The following is a 19,613-nucleotide window of genomic DNA, read 5'->3' on the forward strand; positions in this document are numbered from 1 at the left end:
TGTCTCCATTTTTTAAATTAAGAAGCTGAGGCTCAGAGGTTGGTTTGCCTCCTCAAGCTTCTGAAGAGTGGTTTGAACCATGCTAATGTTTTTTCCATTAGACTCTTCTTGTATAAGCTGATTCATTGGAAGAGACCCTGATAATGGGAAAGATTGAAGACAGAAGAAGAAGGGGATGACAGAGGATGAGATGGTTGGATGGCATCACCAATTCAATGGACATGAACTTGGGCAAACTCTGAGAGATGGTAGGGGACAGGGAGGCCTGTTGTGCTGCAGTCCTTGGGGTTACAAAGAGTCGGACGTGACTTGGCGACTGAACAACCAGCAATTCTTACATAAACACATAGCTCTATTGCATGTCTTTTCTAACGACTAGAATTTTAAAACAAGTGATTTTGGAGAACTTTTTGTTACCCTTTACCACATCAACCAGATTCCTCTAACTTCTGGCTTCTTGTTCTCGTTTAGTTGCTAAGACATGTCTGACTCTTTGCGACTTCATGGACTGTAGCCCATGAGACTCCTCTGTCCATGGGATTCTCCAGGCAAGAATACTGGAGTGGGTTGCCATTTCGTCCTCCAGGGGATCTTCCCCAACCAGGGATCAAACCTACGTTTTCTGCATTGGCAGGCCGATTCCTTACCTCTTGAGCCATTAGAGAACCCCTAACTTCTGGCTAACACACAGTAAGTACGCAGGAGCTTCTTTCTGAAGGCAGCTTCGGGCTCTGATCAGGATCAGTGATTCTCCTCTGTCCGTCCTGGCACTTGCCTGATGCCACCTCTCTTCTGTTGGAATGTGAGGCTGTCTCTAGTTACCTTCCATACTTAGTGTAACTAACCTTTTAAGATTTTCTAATTCAGACCCACTTTCAGAGAGTCTTCCTTTTTGCTACCAGGAAACATGAACAATCATACAAATGTCAGCATTTCAATCATTTCATGATTCCCAGATCGGCACTTAAAAGTCAAGCGTCTGTTATCAGCTGAACTTAGGTTGACAAACTGTCATCCTGACTCAGACCTCACAGGAGGCCAACCAGTAGTGCGTGCGTCTTTAGGTCAGGACTGCTGTCGTCTTCTAGAACGCTGTGCGCTGCACGCATGCCTGAGAGCAGATAGGCCTCTAGAGGAGCTTATGCTCTGTCTGAAAAGATCAACAATCTCCTCCCCGCACTGTGTCCAAAAGTCTGTTCTCTGTGTCTGCGTCTCCACCTCTGCCCTGCAGATAAGTTCATCACTATCAGCTTTCTAGATTCCATATATATGCATCAATATATGACATTTGTCTTTTCTTTCTGACTTATTTCACTATAATAGGCTCTAGGTTCATCCACCTCATTAGGGCTGACTCAAATGCATTCTTTTTTATAGCTGAGTGATATTCCATTCGGAGAAGGCAATGGCACCCCACTCCAGTACTCTTGCCTGGAAAATCCAATGGACGGAGGGGCCTGGTAGGCTGCAGTCCATGGGGTCGCTAGGAGTCAGATACGACTGAGCGACTTCACTTTCACTTTTCACTTTCATGCATTGGAGAAGGAAATGGGAAATGGCAACCCACTCCAGTGTTCTTGCCCGGAGAATCCCAGGGACGGGGAGCCTGGTGGGCTGCCGTCTATAGGGTCACACAGAGTTGGATACGACTGAAGCGACTTAGCAGCAGCAGATATTCCATTGGGTATATGTACCACAGTTTCCGTAGCCATTCTTCTGTCGATGGGACATCTAGGTTGCTTCCATGTCCTAGCTATTGTAAAAAGTGCTACGAAGAGAATGGCATAGAAACATATATATTACCATATGTAAACAGAGAGTGAGTGGGAATTTGCTGTGTGACATAAGGAGCTCAACCTGGTACTCTGTGACAACTACAGGGGTGGGGTGGGCTGGGAGGTGGAAAAGGGGTTCAGAGGGGAGGGGACGTGTGTTTACCTGTGGCTGATTCAAGTTGATGTATGGCAGAAACCATCACAATATTGTAAAGCACTTATCCTCCAATAAAAATAAAATCCCAAAAAATGAATAAAAGAAGTAAGAGTGGGCAAAAAAAAAAAAAGCCACTTCAGTGCAATTCAATATGTGCTGCAAAGAAGGCAATGTGCCGTGGAAGGACAGTTCACTGAGCCTCAGGAAGAGCAGAGAAGATGATGGAAGGATTCACGGAGGAAGTGATGTCTAGACTGAAAAGTGATGTCTGCCCTGAAAAGACACGCAGAGGTTAGTCACGTGAAGGATTCAGGTAGGGCGGAACGTGTACGGATGCCCAGATGTCAGAGACCATGGCACGTCCAGGGAGCTGCAGGTGTCCCAGAAGGCCGTGCTTGGGAGTTGAGCTTTTCTCCTGGAGCAGTGTGGGAGTATCCAGGGATTTTTAATGGGGTGTGACACAATCAGATGTATATTTTAGAACCATCAGTCTGGCTCTAAGATGGGGTGTGGGTTGGGGGTGGTGTTGGAGTCATAGAGACCTCGTGAGAAAGGGGAAGCACGCTGCCCGGGCAGTTCCGTTCCTGGTGCTGAAATCAGGGGTCTGACACGGTTATGGATATGCAGATCAGGGGCCGGGAGGGGGTCTGGAGAGTCCTCCAAAAAAAAATACACGAGAGAGGTGATGTCACTCAGAGCTTGTAAAGTGGGGAGAACAGTGGGACACAGACCTTTCATGTGTGCCTGCGAGGGAGGGACCGTGAGAGGGGCCAGGCAGTGTGACCCCGTCTTAGAGGCAGTGGGGGGCGGCAGGAAGAGAGAGAGATGGGGGGGTAGGGGAGGGCTGCCCAGACAGGGCCTGGAGTGGCACTCCAGGCTGGAAACAGGTAGCCTAAGGTAGGGATCGGAAAGTCACTCTGGAATCCAGCGACGAGGAAGTTATTGACGAGGCAGCTCCAGTGGAGTGGCAGGCTTGGAAGCCGGAGGGGGTGAGTGAGGACATGGGCGGAGAGCGTGCAGACAGCTGATTTTAGGAGGTTCTTCCCTGATCTCCCCTCCATGCCCCCGCGACACCCCCTTTCCTGTGACCTGCAGATCCTGGATCCCCAGTGTCTGTTCTCGTGCAAGTGAAACAGGCCTGTTTCTTTCTTTCTGCCCCCTGGACAGTTCCTGACGTGGTCCCAAGCCCTTGTCTTGTTTCTCCAGCTTATACACCACCCGCCAGCCTCATGACCACCTCCTTCCCATTCTGGCCCCTCCCTCCCCCTACTTCATCGTGTTTGCCTCTGACTTTCAAGCAAAAAGGAAATCCACAGAAAATTGCCGTAGTGACATCAGAACCATTTGCAAAACGTCATATTGGGAGGAACGAGAAACCAACTTGGTGTCTACCCCCCAGAAGAGCTTGGGCTTACAGTGATACAGGTTTTATGCAATGAGTGGCACATGACACAATGAAAGCAAAGTGTATGGGTGAACTGGAGAAACGTCGGGTAAAGGGGGAAACGCTGTGTGAGTAGCGGACTGAGGTTCCTAGAACTCCTCTTCGGCAGAGCACAGTGCAGCATCTGTGGTGAGGCCAGTGGTTTTGTCTGTTTCCCAGCTGAGCAGAAATGCACTCCTGTCCGTGTTTGGTTATGGTACTTGCAGTGCCCCTGAGACCAGGCTTGGGGAATGTATTACCTGATGGAGAGCTATTTATTTTTATTGGAATATGAAGTGTTTGCAGCAGAGGACTCTTAATATCATTTTAATATAACAGTTTATGTATGCTTTGAAATTTTGAAATTGCTGTGGGTTAATGATAAAGTGATTAAATTTTTGGTGGGGAAATTCCATCACTTGTCGACATACAGGTATCAGCTTCCTACCGTTTTGTTATCCAGGAGTGAGTCATCTGCTGGTCAAATGCTGAGATGCGTCTTTGCTGTCACACAGCTTCAGAAGATCTCTGTGGGTTTCAGTCAAGGGCTTTGTGTCTGACCCCTCTAGGTCTGTCCTTTTCTTACAAGTCTTTTTTGGTAAGCTTTATGATGGTATTTTTGTTACAGGTCTGGTTGTGACAAAAGTGAATTATGTTATCCTTAAAATAGTCAGGTGATTGATGGAATGGTTAAGAGAGAGGGGTGTGGGTGGCTGCTGAGTGCATGGCTCTGAATTACCTGACTGTGAAATCCTCTATACCAGGCTCTGGAGAATGTTCTTTTTTTAAAAAAAAAAAAAAAGTGTTTATTTGGCTGCGTTGGGTCTTAGCTGGGGTCCGTGGAATCTTCGTTGGCTCGTGTGGGATCTTTTGTTGCAGCCCTTGGACTCTGTGTTCAGTGCCCGGACTCCGTATTTGTGGTTCGTGGACTTCGTTGCTCTGTGACACATGGGATCTTAGTTCCCCAGCCAAGGATTGAACCTGGGTGTCTCTTTTATCGCAAGGCAGGTTGTTAACCACTGGACCACCAGGAAAGTCCCTAGAGAATATTCTAATGTCTTTTATCTCTAGAGTCTAGAAAACAGGTATTCAGACCAGAATATATTTGCCATTGGCATGTCTTTCAAATGTAAAAAAAATGTTGGTTAACTAAAAATTTAGTTTCCTGTCTTGGTATACTGGGAACTCTCTGTTCTTGATGCAAAGTCTTCCATTGTTTCCTTGGACTTCTTGAGAGAGAGATTAGTTCCAACTGCTTGTAAGCGTTTTGGATTGGGAAGGGAGTTGTTTGCTGCCGTGTCTGAGTACAGGCGGCACATGCAGAGTGGGCCCGGGCCAGGCAGAAGGAGGCCCTGAAGACCAGGCCCCCAGACTGATGCCAGGTGCCGGGAGCCGGCCGGCCTGACTGGGACCCTGAGAGCAAAAAGCTTTTCTGTGTGCTCAGGGTACTTTTATTTATTTATTTGGTGAAACTGCTGGTTCTGTGCCCTCTCACACCCTGAAAGGGCCGTATGGACCCCTCTCCCATTCTCTGAAACAGTGGAAAGTGCATGAAACAGAAGTTCACTAGGTTTTGAGGTGTTACATGATCATATCTGAGTTTTTGTTAGTCATAAGTCAGATGAATGACCCATTTCAGCAGAGCAGTGTGACCATTATATAAGGCATATTTCAAACATAAGCAGAATTTTTTAGGACTATCAATTCATAGACAGGCATTGCAACTGGAAACACGTGGTATCTGGAGTCCAGGACACACAGGCTGTGCTCTGAAGGTTTGTTTAAAAACACGCTCAGAGGGTCTGGCAAACAGAAACTAGTTTACCCTATCAGTTGGCTGTGCCCTTTTCCAAGCCACTCGAGTGTGAGATGTGTTCAGAACGCAAACCTCTCCTCCTGTTTGCTCCCTGGGGGCCTAGGCAGTGCCTTTCTCTCCCTGTCTCCCTCCCCTCCTCCCTCCCTTCCTTGCAGTAAATATTATACCCACACCAGTCATGTGAAAGTCATAGCAGGAAACACGAATTCGACACTAACTTGCTTTCCAGGGCTCTGCACTGAGGGGTGGTGGGTGGGTGATGATGGGCACACAGCACACAGTCACAGACAGTGCCAAGTGCAGCCTTTCGCAGGGACCCAGAGGAAGCCCTGGTCACTGTGTTAGTTAGAAATATTCAAGGAGTAAGGATGGGCTTCCCTGGTAGCTCAGCTGGTAAAGAATCTGCCTGCAATGCAGGAGACCCCAGTTCAATCCCTAGGTGGGGAAGATCCGCTGGAGAAGGGACAGGCTACCCACTCCAGTATTCTTGGGTTTCCCTGGTGGCTCCGCTGGTAAAGAATCTGCCTGGAATGCGGAGACCTGGGTTCAATCGCTGGGTTGGGAAGATCCCCTGGAGAAGGGAATGGCTACCCACTCCAGCATTTTGGCCTGGAGAATTCCATGAACTGGATAGTCCATGGGGTCACAGAGTCAGACATGACTGAGCGACTTTCACTTTCAAGGAGTAAGGAAGGTGCTGAGATGTTTCTTCTTTTTAAAAATGTTAAGACCTTTCAAGTTTCTTCAGATACTGAGTCCCAGAATCCTATATACTTTTTCAAAGGGCTGTTGTTGTTTAGCTGCCAAGTCTTGTCCAACTCTTTTGTGACCCCATGGACATGTCCGTGCTCTTCTATCCAAGGGATTTCCCAGGCAAGAATACCAGAGTGTGTTGCCATTTTTTTCTCCAAGGAATCTTCCTGACTCAGGGGTTGAAACTGCATCTCCTGCATTGCAGGCAGATTCTTAACCTCTGAGCCACTTAGGAAGCCCTTTCAAAGGGGTACTCGTGGTTAACTGTCTGCTCTGACTCTCTTCCAGTTCAGTTGTGTGATCATTAACAGATGGATCCTAACTTCCTGGTTCACTCACCAGATTTGTCCTAGAAATGTCCTGTGTGTCCCTGAAGTCAGACTGACTGAGAAAGCATCCCAGGCACTTCCAGTCCCACCAGGCCTGTGAGTGCCCCCTCCTCGTGTCCCGCGCATACAGGCCCAGTCCTCTGCTAGGGCCCATGTGTCCTCATTGGCACAGTGTGGAGACGGCGCAGTGTCTGCCGTGACTGGACAAGCTAGTGTGAACGAATGTCATCCTTTGACTTTAAGTTGCTTATTTCCTAATTCTCCTTGCAGAAATAGAAGACATTTTCCTGACTTTAAAATCGCTTATCTAACATGAGAAAATTAGTTGAAATGATCCTTGAAGTTCCTTTCAGTCTTAACATTCTATGAAGAAGTGACTTTCAGATATCTGATTATTTGAGTTATGGGCTAAAACACACCTTCATCTGATTTCCCGTTACGCCTTCCTCCAAGATCTGTGGGAACACAATGTGCCCCCTGGTAAAAGAAAAATGAAACTGAATAACTTTTAGAATGACATCTACCCAGAAATACACCAAATTTTTTAAAAAGATAATCATCAAATTATGAAAAATGTTTTTAGTGCCTTTTTAAAAATCAAGAATTAATACACAGCTTAGGATCCAGTTTAACTACTGACGTTTTTATGAAATCCTCATAGGCTCTCAAGAATGTCTTCACTTCTCTCACAACTATATTCTCTCAGTGGAAATCAAGACTATTTCAACTTTATTTTATTGTTTTAATGAGGTAGAGCACTTGTGCCTTGTACTCTGTAGACTGGAATCTGAGCATTTTTAAATTGACATTGGTGAATATCAGTTGACATTTGGTCACTTTCCAAGCTGGACTTTATACTCACCTGAGGGTGCAGATTTTCAGACTTGACGCCAACCTATTGTTTGTACATATGTAGATGATCTTTGCGTTAGTGTGTTATGATCCAACTTCACATGACATTTAATTAACAAGCTTCTTTAAAAAGAGGAGAAAGCTTTTCATTTCATGCTTTAAGTGCATTTTAAATAAACAGCATTGTGAAGTCACATGCTTGGTGCTCACTAGGGTGGTAGAGAGCTCCAGTGAGTCATCCTGGATAAAAGACGTAGATTGCAGTGAACACAGAGGAGAGTAATGTGTTTTTAGGTATCATTTTCACCTTTCATTTGTTTGAGAAAATAGCTAGTAATTATTAGGTGTCATAGAGCATTTTATTTTTTTATAGAAAATTTCTTGATTGAATTTATCTTGCTCTCTTTTCTCATTTAGTTTGCATAGCCAAGAGTCTTAGGTTTGAAATGGTTTGATTACGATAATTTATCCTTTATTTCTTCTTTCCCAGTACCATCATTAGACACCATCTTCAACTTTAAGCATTGAAAAATAAAGATGTCAGAATGAGCTCTGCAGAATAAAGTCTCTTCTTTTTATTCAGTTGTCAGCTCTAACTTTTCCAGTCTACCCTGAGTTTTATTTTGTATGGATTTGGAGCTACATTTTCTAGTAGGAATTCAGAATTCCAAACGTGTTTTGTTTGTATTTTGCCCTTTTTTAAAAATGATAAAATGATATTACTATTAACTAAAAGAGTGGAAGCCCATGTTGGACTTAAAATTCCTAGACTTTGGTTTCGTCCTAGTTACTATGATATGTCCTAGATCGTAGCTTCCCTTTCTGTCCTGTGTAGTATTTTCCTTTCAGTATCAGCTACCCTAGGGTTTAGGAAACTGCCTGAGGATAGAGTCCTCTTCAGAAACCACCGTGCAGGTCTCCCAAGTTGATAATTACTGTTCGCTTCTACTTAGAGCTGTAATAAATGTTCATTTTAAAACTCTTAGCACTTTTAGAGTATTCCAGGAACATCATCCTTTAAGCTTGAAGAATGAGGTCAGAGAGAATATGCCCCAGGAATAAGTATAGTTGCTCCAAAGGTCCAAGTCTCCCAGTGCTAATGGCTAAGGGTTGGTCTTTCTTTTCCTATTCATCCACAGCAGTATGTCAGGCATTGTGATATAGATAGGACCTACACTGGTAAGAGCAGAGTTTAACCCTGAACACCACAAATCTGAGCTGCACAGGTTCAATTGTTGGCGGATTTTTCAGCTGTGAGCACTGCATACTGCATGATTCACGGGAGATTGAATTTGCTAACCTGCAACTGTGGGCACAGAGGAGCGGAAGATGGGAAGAACTGCATAAACGGGAGGCAGATGATAAGTCTTGTGTGGATTTTCAGCTCCCCCTGCCATGCGACGTTCCAGGGTTGCGGGCAGTTGTGGTCATTCCAGGGGGCACCTCCAGGACGAGAAGGGACAAAGGCCAATGGCAGAACTGACGCCTGGTGGACGGGCAGACGAGGAGGGGCCGGAGCTGTGGTCAGAGTGGAGAAGAGGCGCCAGAGAGAAGTGGGAGGGGAAGCCGTGGAGAATTTCAGCAGAATTGCTGACTTCCTTGGTTGCTGTGAGATGAAAACTAAAGAATCTGTAGAACTTTGCGGTCGGGAGGTCATTTCTGACCTTTGCTAAAGCAGATTCAGTGAAGGGTAGAAATGCACTCCAGGCTCCAGTAGGTTAAAGGGCAAACTGGAAATTAGTGTAAATAGTTCCTGTGGACTCCTGACTAGTTGTGTATAAAGGAAGAAGAGAGGTGAAGGCTAGAGGAGGAAGTGATACTCAGGAGGGACTGTTATCTTACAAATATAAGAGAGGCCCTGAGGGTGTTTATAGGCTGTGGGGAGGAAGCCCGTAGACAACCAAGGATTTAAAATATAGTGGAAAGATAATAACCAGGGAAATAAGATCCTAGGAGGGGTTGGTGGAGGTTGATCTGGAGTACAGGATCAACCCTAAGCAGGATTCCTCTGTGTAAGGAGGAAAGACCATAAAGGTGGTTACGAATGTGTTTACAGGGTATGTAAGCAGAAAGTTTGATCCTCACAAGTTTGTCCTTATAAAATACAAGTTCAAGCTGCTGCTACTGCTGCTTCTAAGTCACTTCAGTCGTGTCCGACTCTGTGCGACCCCATAGACAGCAGCCCACCAGGCTCCCCCGTCCCTGGGATTCTCCAGGCAAGAACACTGGAGTGGGTTGCCATTTCCTTCTCCAATGCATGAAAGTGAAAAATAAAGTGAAGTCACTCAGTCGTGTCCGACTCCTAGCGACCCCATGGATTGTAGCCCACCAGGCCCCTCCATCCATGGGATTTTCCAGGCAAGAGTACTGGAGTGGGGTGCCATTGCCTTCTCCGAAGTTCAAGCTATATGCTACTAAAAATTATTATTGGAAACTATATCAAGTAACATCTAAGTGCTTACTATCCGCTTTGAACATTATTTAAAGTTTAAAAAATGGGATCTCATGGAATTTCATCCTACAGCTCTATGAAGAAGATATCACTCCTTCTCAAAGAATATGAACTTAATGAGTGAATTAATTAATCTAAGATCATGGAAACATGGAAGAGATGGGTCCAGCTCCAGGCACCTGCCTGTGCTCTTAACCTCCGCTGGGATGGGACAGGCGTACTGAAGAGAATAGGGGACGCTCGGCAGAATGGAGCAGAGGGGTCACTGTGGACGGGGAAGCCTCGACCATTGGCGCTGGCTGCCGTTACTGTTGACGTCCGTTCTTAATCGCTGAGGCTCAGTAGAGTTGTAGCAATCTTAAAGCAGTCATTTTACCATTTAGTAAACTGTGTGATTTTTATGTTGCAGTTGGTATGTACTGAGTGTCTTAGGTTTCCCCCACTTGGTGTCGGCTGTTACCGAGATAAGCCGCTGCTGTTTCTTTCTGACTCAGTTTGAACTCACGGCAAGAGTACCCCTGAAAAGCGTGGTTTGTGCTGGGGCTGCAGGGAAGGGAGGAAGAGATATGAGTGTATAATTATTTTTTTGAAAATTTGTAAAATGAAACTGTGATAAATGAAACTGTGATAACAGAATAGACTGTATCTTCCTTTTACTAGTAAAAGGCTTTTGCTACTAATTAGAAGGTGAGGAGTATGTCTTCTTTATAAAAGAAGTGCAAGTTTATAGCATCATGTTTGATATTATAAAATATGGGAAGAGGAGAGAGGAACTTATTAGTAAAAAATATCTCCTATAACAGTTGCAATGTCTACTACACTTACATTGGTTTTCAGGTCTTTTTTATTCTTATGGACCCACGGAAATGACCAGATATAATAATAATAATAGTACAATAATAATATCACATTTTTCAACTAGTTGGGATTTTTTTTTAGTTATGTTTAGGTGGAAGCTACACAAAAGAACCTTTGTAAATTCTATGAATTGTGTCTGGATAATGCTCAAAGATAAAATTGCATCTATCCATGATACCCTCCTTTTTAATATAATTTTACTCATTTTTCAAATTTATGATAATAGAGCTAATCTTTCTCCTGACTTAAGATTAAGCTGATTTTTCCTCTTTTCTTTCAAGTACAGCTGGAGAAATTATTTCATTTTACTGTTCATTTTTTTCTTCATATTATTAGCCTCAAAAGAAAGTAGCAGGAAAATGTGGAGTCTTTAGAGCAGACACAGTGGCCTGGTTTTCACCGGCAGTTCACTTCTGCTGATGGGTGTCCGTTTGTTTCTGAAACCAAATCGCCCTATGAGACCTTGCTTCATTTCAAACCACTGTAAAACGTGTATGATAGCTATTTCATCTTTGACCTTCCTTAGCTCTTTAATTACCCACTCCAGTGTTCTTGCCTGGAGAATCCCAGGGACGGGGGAGCCTGGTGGGCTGCCGTCTATGGAGTCGCACAGAGTCGGCCACAACTGAAGCGACTTAGCAGCAGCAGCAGCAGCAGCTCTTTAATTATTATATATCAGCTTTTGCAAAAGTGTGCCTTTGATAAATGTGTATTTTCTCATTCTGAGAATACTTTTCAAAGAAAAGGATGTTTAGTGACATTTATAAAGTAGCACGGAGTTGTTTTTACCCGCCATTCACTTCAGTTTTTTCATGCACCTTCGTGGATTTTCCAAACTTTTTCTTGCAGTTAATAGGTTTTAAAAAGAGAAGAGAAGATGAAGTCTGAACATGTCTTTGCTTTCTTCGTATCTGCCTACAGGACGAATATAAGCCAGAGAAGGCCCTGTCGGAGGAGGACCTGAAAAATGCCGTGAGCGTGCACCACGCGCTGGCCTCCCAGGCCACCGACTACGAGAAGAAGCCCAACGTGCTCAAGCTGAAGACAGCTGATTGGAGGGTCTTGCTTTTTCAAGCCCAGTAGGTTTCATTCGTTGGTTTGGTTTGGATTTTTAGTTTGCAGAGCACCACTTTCAGAGAAGGCAATGGCACCCCACTCCAGTACTCTTGCCTGGAAAATCCCATGGATGGAGGAGCCAGGTGGGCTGCAGTCCATGGGGTCGCTAAGAGTCAGACACGACTGAGCGACTTCACTTTCACTTTTCACTTTCATGCATTGGAGAAGGAAACGGCAACCCACTCCAGAGTTCTTGCCTGGAGAATCCCAGGGATGGGGCAGCCTGGTGGTCTGCCATCTATGGGGTTGCACAGAGTCGGACACGACTGAAGTGACTTAGCAGTTAGCAGAGCACCACTTTACACCAAGAAAGAGAATCGGGATCTACAGGGCACACTTGCTGAGTCAGTCATTAACTGGCTACAATAGAGAGACAACGATCTAAGGAAACTAGACTAATGGAAACCCTGGGGCACACTTTCTGTTTCCTTGGAGTCGCCCTGTGACCCTCTGTCAGCCCCTGACCAGCTCTGGATGTAACATCCTCATAAAGGAAACCAGGGCTTTAGTGCAAGTCCTGTCACGCAGTGAGTGCCGCAGATGGGGACTCAGATGACCGACCGCTGCCTGAGTCTTTGTCGTGCCCACAGTTTAACCTCTGTGAACCTCAGCTTGTCCCTAGCACACTGTCACAGGGTTCTGGTGAGAAGCAAAGGAGATCAGGTGTGCAAAGAGCCTCGACACAGTGCCTGGCACACAGAGGCTGTGCAGGAAGTGTGGATTTCACTTCCTTCTCTCTCTCCTCTCTCCTTCTGAGCTCTAAGAGTCTGTGATTAAACTAGAAGGAAAAGATAAAATCATACTGTGGGCACGGAAGCAGGGTGGATTGCCTATGTAATAAAGAGTCCGTGACAGCCTTCAGATGAGGGATGGAACACTCCATGTGGAGAATTCTGGGTTTATGAAGTGAGAAACTTGGGATTTTGGGAACTTAGCCTCTAGAACAGGCAGTCTAGTCGCACACATCGCATCGGTGTCCGTGGCAGGCACTGCTAATTATTCACGGCATGCCTTTTACAGCCTGAGCTTGGCTTCAGAACCACTCTCAACCCAGCCCCGCCAGGTGACCGAATTTGGCACTGGCATGACATTTGACATCGAGATAGTAAATATGGGTCTCTGCATGCTTGTTGATGAAAACAGTGGAAGATGAGAAAGGGGAATGAGAACAAGAACAGGTTCTCTGGCGATCTGTGGATGCTGAGCTTGCAAAGGTGTAAAACTGCTGACATCCGGTGAGGAGGAAGTTGTAAGGAAACCCAAGTTACACAGGATATTTTTAGTGTGGGAGTAAGACAGTTAACACCCAAGGGAACCACAGCCAGATGCATAATTACGGCTATTAGTCATAGAAGTCCTTCAAATTATTCTGTTCCCCAGCATTATTGTTTTTAAATGTCTAAAAGTGCCGGATATGATAACTCAGGAGATCTGATTACTCCAAATATAACTGATGCAGAATTGAGTCCAGTGAAAGAGAGGCGTAGGGCACGGTGAGGGAGACCCCTGGTGTGCTGTCCGCTCAGCGTGATCGCTTTCAGGGGGATCGTGCAGAAAGGGATTTTTAGATGGGCTGACTTTTTGTCCATCTTTGTATCGACTGTACAGCCGGCGGGTATCTCACCTAGCTCGGATCTGTTTCTTCCATTCCTTTACGAGTTCACAAGCCTTGTCAGCGCTGCACTCTGCTAACGTGGCCTACAAGTTCACAGTGTGACACTGACCTCAGGAGATTTCCACATCCTCTCAGGTGGATATTTTTTGTCCTATCGAGGTGCACCTCACATACTTCTAAGTTCACAGTGACGTTCAGTAAATTTGCAGAATCGTGGCACCCTGCCCAGCTGTAGAACACTTCCATCACCCTACAGAGACTGAGCCCCTGTGCCGTTCTCACCCCTTGCCCGGACACCACTGGTCTCCTCTTTGTATGCCCTTTTGTGAAGTTTCCATATACCCGCAGGCGTCGAGTATGTGGGCTTTTCTGTTGCTCCGCGTAAAGGTGTGGGGTCGTCCACACTGAGGCCTGTCTCGGCTCTCCACGCCTCTGCTGCTGGGTGGTGATGCTCTGTAAGGATACAGACTTCACTGTGTCCATTCCTTCACCAGTTGATGGACATTTAGAGTGTTTCTCCTTTTTGACACTTATAAATAATGCTCCTGTGAATATGCACATACAAATCTCTTAGTGCCTATATGTTTTTATTTCCCTTGAGTAAATATATACCTAGGAGTAGAATTGCTGATAAATTTATAGTTAATTTTGTTAAAAAAAACTGTCCAAATTACTTTCCAAAGTGGGTGTATATACCTCTTTATATTCCCTCTATCAGTTTATCACTCAGTTGCATTTTAAAATCAAATTATGTGATTAGAAGAGATGACTTAATTTGTAAATTCGTTTCTGACTAGCCTAGTATCAGCATAATGGGAAAGCAGAGGCTTTAATGAAAACTTTCTATGGAGTGATTCTGCTTTGTTTCTTCTGTATCCTCGGGCGGTAGTCACAGTCTTACTCCTTGATGATCATGGGTTCCAGGGCCTTTCGTTGCCATGGCGAATGCTGTTGAAAATGTTCCTCTCCAGTGAAGTTTTGCCAGGGATTAATTCGTCCCAAGAAGAGTGAATGATTTTATATGTCATTTTAGATCAGTGGTGAGAAATGGGCAGGATGCCGTGCATGCAGGTGTGGAAATACCCTGACATAACATGCCTGTGTCTCCTAGGAGCCCGGAGGAAATGCAGGGGTGGATAAACAAGATTAACTGTGTCGCGGCTGTGTTTTCGGCACCGCCGTTTCCAGCAGCCATTGGGTCTCAGAAGAAGTTTAGTCGCCCGCTGCTGCCTGCCACCACGACAAAATTGTCTCAGGTAAAGGCGTTTTGATCTTTACACCTTGTCATTTCACACTTTGTAAAGTGGTCTTACATTTGTATTCAAATAATGCCCCATATTCTGGGGGCAAGGATGAGACCTCGCCCTGGAGGGCCTTGTTGTCAAGGGGGCAGACGCAGTGTGCCCGGGGCCTCTACACTTCGCGTGGGAAGCAGGCACGGCGGACTCGAGATGGGGTGGATGCACACTTTGAATTTGTTTCTAAAGTTACTTTACTACTCAGTTATACCAGCCTCACTTTTATTTTTGTTTTTTGTTTTGTTTTTCCCAACAGTTCATATTTTTTAAACACCTGGCTAAGGATAGATGTCCTGCCTTGGAAACCAGCTTTTTATTCACTCATTGATTTAACTTTTAATTTTACTGAGCTTTTCCCAAATTCCAGACTGTGTGTGATGCTGGAAGCATTCCCAGGGACCCACTGCTCACAGTGCAGCGAGGCAGGGCCTTCCCCACCCTTGGGAGGATCTGAGTGGACCTTGGTGGTTTTCCCAGAGAATGCAGACAGAGCACACGAGAACTCTCTTCGGAGGTGTTCACTTGAGCTGCTCTCCTTTTATCAGGTCGATGTTTTTGAAGGTCACATTTTATGGCGCTCCTTTCCTGCTTACAACTCTGTTCTAAGGACACTGCATACAAGCCATGTCTACCAGTTTTAAACCTGTCTGCAGGGCCACTATTTCCACCGACTTGTTAAGGATTTTGGAAGCTGCTTTGACGTCTTTGTGAATTTCTTATCAGTGCAATAATAGAGAGAGTTGCATCTGGCTGTGATCAACCAGGTCTTGATATTAACTAGCTCCTCCACACACCCAACATCATAGTTATCAACAGAGCATTTATTAATAAGAGCATATCATGTGCCTATTGTACCTCAGAGACTATTTTTGGCTCTGGAAATAGAAAGGCAAGTGAAACCCAGGCAGTCTCAGGGATCCAACTGGCAGATACAAACAAGCAAGTAATTGCAACAGTTTGATCAGAGGCACATGTAGGATAAGTCCAGAGGACCTTGCGGGCTCCAGACAGGGCCTGGCCTTGGGGGTGAGGGAGACACTCACAGGATGGGCGGCAGGACGGGTGTGGGAAAGGGGGCCGCTCCGCAGAGTGAGGCCAAGAGGGAGAGGGGGCAGCGCAGGTGTGGGAGCCGCGCTGCGTCATCAGGCGCGACTCGAGCGCCCAGTGTCGTGAGAGGCGGGACGCATTCCTCTGTGGAGCTGTGTGTGTGTGTGCACGCGAGCTAAGGTGCTTCAGTTGTGCGTCTGACTCTCCAACCCCATGGACTGTATCCCGCCAGGCTCCTCTGTCCATGGGATTCTCCAAGCAAGAATACTGGAGTGGGTGGCCACGCCCTCCTCCAGGGGATCTTCCTGACCCAGGGATCAAACCCCCGCCTTTTTTTAAAATTAATTAATTTATTTTAATTGGACGCTAATTACAGTATTGTAGTGGGTTTTGCCACACACTCACATGAATCAGCCACGGGTGTCCATGTGTTCCCCGTCCTGAAGCCCCTTCCACCTCCCTCCCCACCCCATCCCTCAGAGTCATCCCAGTGCACCAGCCCTGAGCGCCCTGTCTCATGCATCGAACTTGGACTGGCGATCTGTTTCACATATGGTAATATACATATTTCAATGCTATTCTCTCAAATCATCCCACCCTTCCCTTTTCCCACAGAGTCCAAAGTCTGTTCTTTACATCTGTGTCTTTTGCTGTCTCGCATATAGGGTCATTGTTACCATCTTTCTAAATTCCATGTATATGCGTTAGTATACTGTGTTGGTGTTTTCCTTTCTGACTTCCTTCACTCAGTATAAACCCCCACCTCTTGCGTCTCCTGCACTGCAGGCAGACTCTTTTACCTGCTGAGCTGCCAGGGAAGCCTCTGCAGCTGGTGCCAAGCAAAGGCCAAATGATGAAAGGTCACGAGGAGGATTTGGGATGCCTCACCATCCCCAGCATCCTTAGGAAAGTAGTGTAAGTAGGGAATTAATGTGATCAAATCAGTGCTTCAAATTTTCTTCTTTTTACAATAGGAAGGAAGTATCAGAGGTGGAAACTAATATAAGAAAAAGGTGTTTTCAATAGAAAGAGGAAAAATGAGTTAGTGAAAGAGGAGATGGACGGAGTAGGAGGGTTTGGGACCTCCGGATGGTCCCGTTAGCTCCATGAAGTGAGGAATCGGGCTGTCCTTAGGCGTGGGCTCTGGGCACTGTGGTGTCCCCTCTGGCTTTGGGTTCCCCCTCATCTCCTGCTTCCCTCTTGATGCTTCTTTCCAGAGTCTTTTGCTATGTCCTTTCTCTCTTTGTACCTCCAGATGTTGCAAGGAGTGCTCAGAAGCAGAGCCGAACAGACACTTGAGGAACAATAGTTTTTAAGTTAGTCAAGAAAAACACAGGGGAAATGTTAAGGTACAAACAGGACAAAAACGATCTCCGGTGAAGTGGCAGGAGGCGACTGGCCGCTGCGGTGAGAGCAGCATCAGGGGCGCCGGCTGGAGCGCACGGTGGGCGCCCTCGGGGATGAAGGCAGTGAGGACGTGGAGGAGGGGCGTGTGGGGGTCCGCCCAAGTGCGTAGAGGCAGGCTGGTGCAGAGAGCAGAGGAGATGTGGTTTCAGGAGACGTTCTTTCGTTTCTGTAAGTTCATCGTTATTATTGATGTGGTTTGGTTGATGCTCCCCACGTAAGCTCTAGTTCATGGACTAACTACCAAAAAAAGCTGTTAGGAACAGGAAGGACCAAACAGCTCACTTTACAAGGCAGAATGGCGTTTAACTTTCAAGGATAATAAGTGTCCTAAGAGAAAAGGAAGGCTTTACTGCTTATTGGCCAGACTTCTTCATCCACCCAGCTAAAATACGAGCTTTCAAACCAAGTGCATTTCCCCACTTTAATTTTGGGTACTTAACATAAACAGTAAGCCACATTATACGAGGTTCAGTTCAGTTCAGTCTCTTAGTCGTGTCTGACTCTTTCTGACCCCATGGACTGCAGCATACCAGGCCTCCCTGTCCATCACCAACTCCTGGAGTTTACTCACACTCATGTCTGTTGAGTGGGTGATGCCATCCAACCATCTCATCCTCTGTTATCCTCTTCTCTTCCCACCTTCAATCTTTCCCAGCATCAGGGTCTTTTCAAATGAGTTAGTTCTTCACATCAAGTGGCCAAAGTATTGGAGTTTCAGCTTCAGCATCAGTCCTTCCAATGAATATTCAGGACTGATATCCTTTAGGATTGAGTGGTTGGATCTTCTTGCAGTCCAAGGGATTCTCAAGAATCTTTTGCAACACCGGAGTTCAAAAGCATCGATTCTTTGGTGCTCAGTTTTCTTTATATTATTACACAAGGTTAGAGGAGAGAAAAACAGTTGAACAACTTGAGGCAAAAATACTTTCAAAGCTTGAGTTTTATTTTATTAATTTCACTAGGAGTTTTCCAGTTGGTATTTTTCAATAGATTGGTCTTTCTCGCCATTACTCCTGTAAAAGATCTGGGGTAAAAGGTGATCTGAAGTTAAAGAGGAACATTAGTAACTTTAGAACAACATGTGAGCTTTTCCTTGCTCTTTTCTCACTGTGGAACCTACATTTCTATTTATTTTCTACTTGGAAAATGTGAGTGAGTAATTGAAAGTAGCTCAGTCATATCTGACTTTTTGCGACCCCATGGGTACCTGTTCCCTTCTCCAGGGGATCCAACCCAGAGATCCAACCTAGGTCCCCCACATCGCAGGTGGATTCTTTACGCTGTAAGCCACCAGGGGAAAGTATGCTTCTGTCCTATTTGTGTGTGGGCTGTACATTGGTAGGGCTTCCCAGGTGGCTCTAGTGGTAAAGAACCCACCTGGCAGTGCAGGAGACACAAGAGCCACGGATTCATTCCCTGGGTCAGGAAGATTCCCTGGAGGAAGGCATGGCAGCCCACTCCAGTATTCTTGCCTGGAGAATCCCATGGACAGAGGAGCCTGGTGGGCTACAGTCCATGGGGTCGCAGAGGATCAGACAAGACTACAGTGACTACATGTGTACATTCATTGGTTAGTCACTTATATGTGAAAATGAGTGTGTTTATTCATTTGTGTATTTTTACCACAAGACCCCACCACCTTTGTCATGGCAGTCTCTTATTTTAAACAAATGCCCTACATTGGAATTTAAAATGAAATGCATAACATTTTTTATATTTTTCCTCATTTTGAACACAGAAGTATAAAAAAATACATATGTAATGTGATCAAAATGGTGAGTTCACAATTTTAAACAAGCAAGTAGTGACCAGCAAGAAGCATCCTCTGTGTCACATAAGATGACCAAACCCTTTCAGGAATTTAATTTCTTTGTTAAAAAAAAAAAAAAAACAATGATGCCACCCCCACCCCCCACCCCCAGACAGGTGAGTCACTGAGACTTTGTGGGCCTCAGTTTTCCTTCTGGAAAACGAGGAGATTGTCTAGACTGTTTTTTAAGATTCTTTCTATCACTAGCTCTGTACATTTTTTGCCCAGGTCATCATGTTTGTTTACCACCTATGGAGAATGTGCCTTGCCCTTGAGAGTAATCGGAGAATTAGAAGCAAATATGTGGAAGCCAGCTCATGATCAAGAGCAGATTAGAGAAGGGGAGGGTGCTGGTGTGCAGACCGTCTGCTCCAGATGTCTGGGCACCTTCCGCTTTGCTGAGTCACAGTCACCCTCCTCGAACCCGGGAGGCGTGTCTGGATGCCCCCCAGGCCTCCCCGCATTCAGGGTGAGGCTTCCCCTTCACCCCGGGCAGGTTCTCGGCCTCGGCCCTGCCAACCTGGGCCCTGAGCCATGCGTCGTTGTGGGTCGTAGGGTGCTGAGTGGTGTTCGCAGCCTCTGCCCACTCAGTGCCAGTATCACCCCGCTTTGTGACAACCAGGACTGGCTCCGGGCACTGCCCGGCGCCCCTCGGGGCCACAGCCCCCACCGTCTGCAGCCACCGCTCTGGCCCGGCCATCTTTCCCTCCTGCACAGCCTGCTGCCCCTCCCCAGCATGCCAGACCACTTGGGTAATTTCAGTCTACAAAATAGACGTATTACCAGGGTGAGAAAAAAAAAGTTAACCAGTATTAGGAAAAAACGAAATATTCAATTAGAAGATTGGTGCTTTTAAAGACACTGTTCATCACCCTGTCATTTGCAAGCTTCTCTTTAATTTTATT

The 19,613-nt window shown here is 45.8% G+C and overlaps 1 protein-coding gene across 7 annotated transcripts in view; it reads left to right on the forward strand.

The window, feature by feature from the left end:
• Positions 1–19,613, forward strand: part of PSD3 (pleckstrin and Sec7 domain containing 3) — a 492,335-nt gene that overhangs the window by 439,563 nt on the left and 33,159 nt on the right. For all 7 annotated transcript variants that reach the window (XM_010846409.1, XM_010846403.1, XM_010846406.1 and 4 more), the window contains 2 exons: positions 11,337–11,494; positions 14,258–14,402. In XM_010846409.1, the coding sequence (XP_010844711.1) occupies positions 11,337–11,494; positions 14,258–14,402 (303 nt within the window). The remainder of the gene's footprint in view (positions 1–11,336; positions 11,495–14,257; positions 14,403–19,613) is intronic.

The sequence above is a fragment of the Bison bison genome, unplaced genomic scaffold (assembly GCF_000754665.1).
Source record: "Bison bison bison isolate TAMUID 2011002044 unplaced genomic scaffold, Bison_UMD1.0 scf7180017864236, whole genome shotgun sequence".
In the NCBI taxonomy this organism is placed as follows: domain Eukaryota; kingdom Metazoa; phylum Chordata; class Mammalia; order Artiodactyla; family Bovidae; genus Bison; species Bison bison.